This window comes from Herpailurus yagouaroundi, unplaced genomic scaffold (genome assembly GCF_014898765.1).
Source record: "Herpailurus yagouaroundi ecotype Mexico unplaced genomic scaffold, PumYag 57728, whole genome shotgun sequence".
NCBI lineage: Eukaryota > Metazoa > Chordata > Mammalia > Carnivora > Felidae > Herpailurus > Herpailurus yagouaroundi.
Genome location: NW_024414653.1, coordinates 1 through 1,028, shown reverse-complemented (window position 1 = coordinate 1,028; position 1,028 = coordinate 1). Strand labels below are relative to the sequence as shown.

At 71.4% G+C, this 1,028-nt stretch overlaps 1 protein-coding gene across 1 annotated transcript; it reads left to right on the top strand.

Moving 5' to 3' along the window:
- Positions 1-6: 6 nt before the first annotated feature.
- On the top strand, positions 7-1,025 carry TMEM121 (transmembrane protein 121; the record flags this gene model as incomplete). The annotated part of the gene is made up of 1 exon (XM_040466432.1): positions 7-1,025. A coding segment is annotated over exon 1 (900 nt), but the record flags the coding sequence as incomplete, so codon positions are not given.
- Positions 1,026-1,028: the final 3 nt, after the last annotated feature.

The window sequence follows — 1,028 nt, the reverse complement described above, 5'->3', positions numbered from 1 at the left end:
GGACGGGTCCCGTCGCGCCATGCCCGCGGGCTGAGCGCCGCCGCCGCCGCCTCCGCCGCCGCAGGGCCTCGTCCCGCCTCGCGTGGGGGCCACGCGCGCCCAGGCCGGGGCCCCGGCGGCCGACCATGGTGCTGCCGCCCCCGGACCGGCGCCACGTGTGCCTGACCACGCTGGTGATCATGGGCAGCATGGCGGTCATGGACGCGTACCTGGTGGAGCAGAACCAGGGCCCGCGCAAGATCGGCGTGTGCATCATCGTGCTGGTGGGCGACGTGTGCTTCCTGCTGGTGCTGCGCTACGTGGCCGTGTGGGTGGGCGCCGAGGTGCGCACGGCCAAGCGCGGCTACGCCATGATCCTCTGGTTCCTGTACATCTTCGTGCTGGAGATCAAGCTCTACTTCATCTTCCAGAACTACAAGGCGGCGCGGCGGGGCGCGGCCGACCCGGTGGCGCGCAAGGCACTGACGCTGCTGCTGTCGGTGTGCGTGCCCGGCCTGTTCCTGCTGCTGGTGGCGCTCGACCGCATGGAGTACGTGCGCACCTTCCGCAAGCGCGAGGACTTGCGCGGCCGCCTCTTCTGGGTGGCGCTCGACCTGCTGGACCTGCTGGACATGCAGGCCAATCTGTGGGAGCCGCCGCGCACCGGGCTGCCGCTGTGGGCCGAGGGCCTCACCTTCTTCTACTGCTACATGCTGCTGCTGGTGCTGCCGTGCGTGGCGCTCAGCGAGGTCAGCATGCAGGGCGAGCACATCGCGCCGCAGAAGATGATGCTCTACCCCGTGCTCAGCCTCGCCACCGTCAACGTGGTGGCCGTGCTGGCGCGTGCCGCCAACATGGCGCTCTTCCGCGACAGTCGCGTCTCGGCCATCTTCGTGGGCAAGAACGTGGTGGCGCTGGCCACCAAGGCCTGCACCTTCCTCGAGTACCGCCGCCAGGTGCGGGACTTCCCGCCGCCCGCGCTCGCGCTGGAGCTGCAGCCGCCGCCGCCGCAGCGCAACTCGGTGCCGCCGCCCCCGCCGCTGCACGGC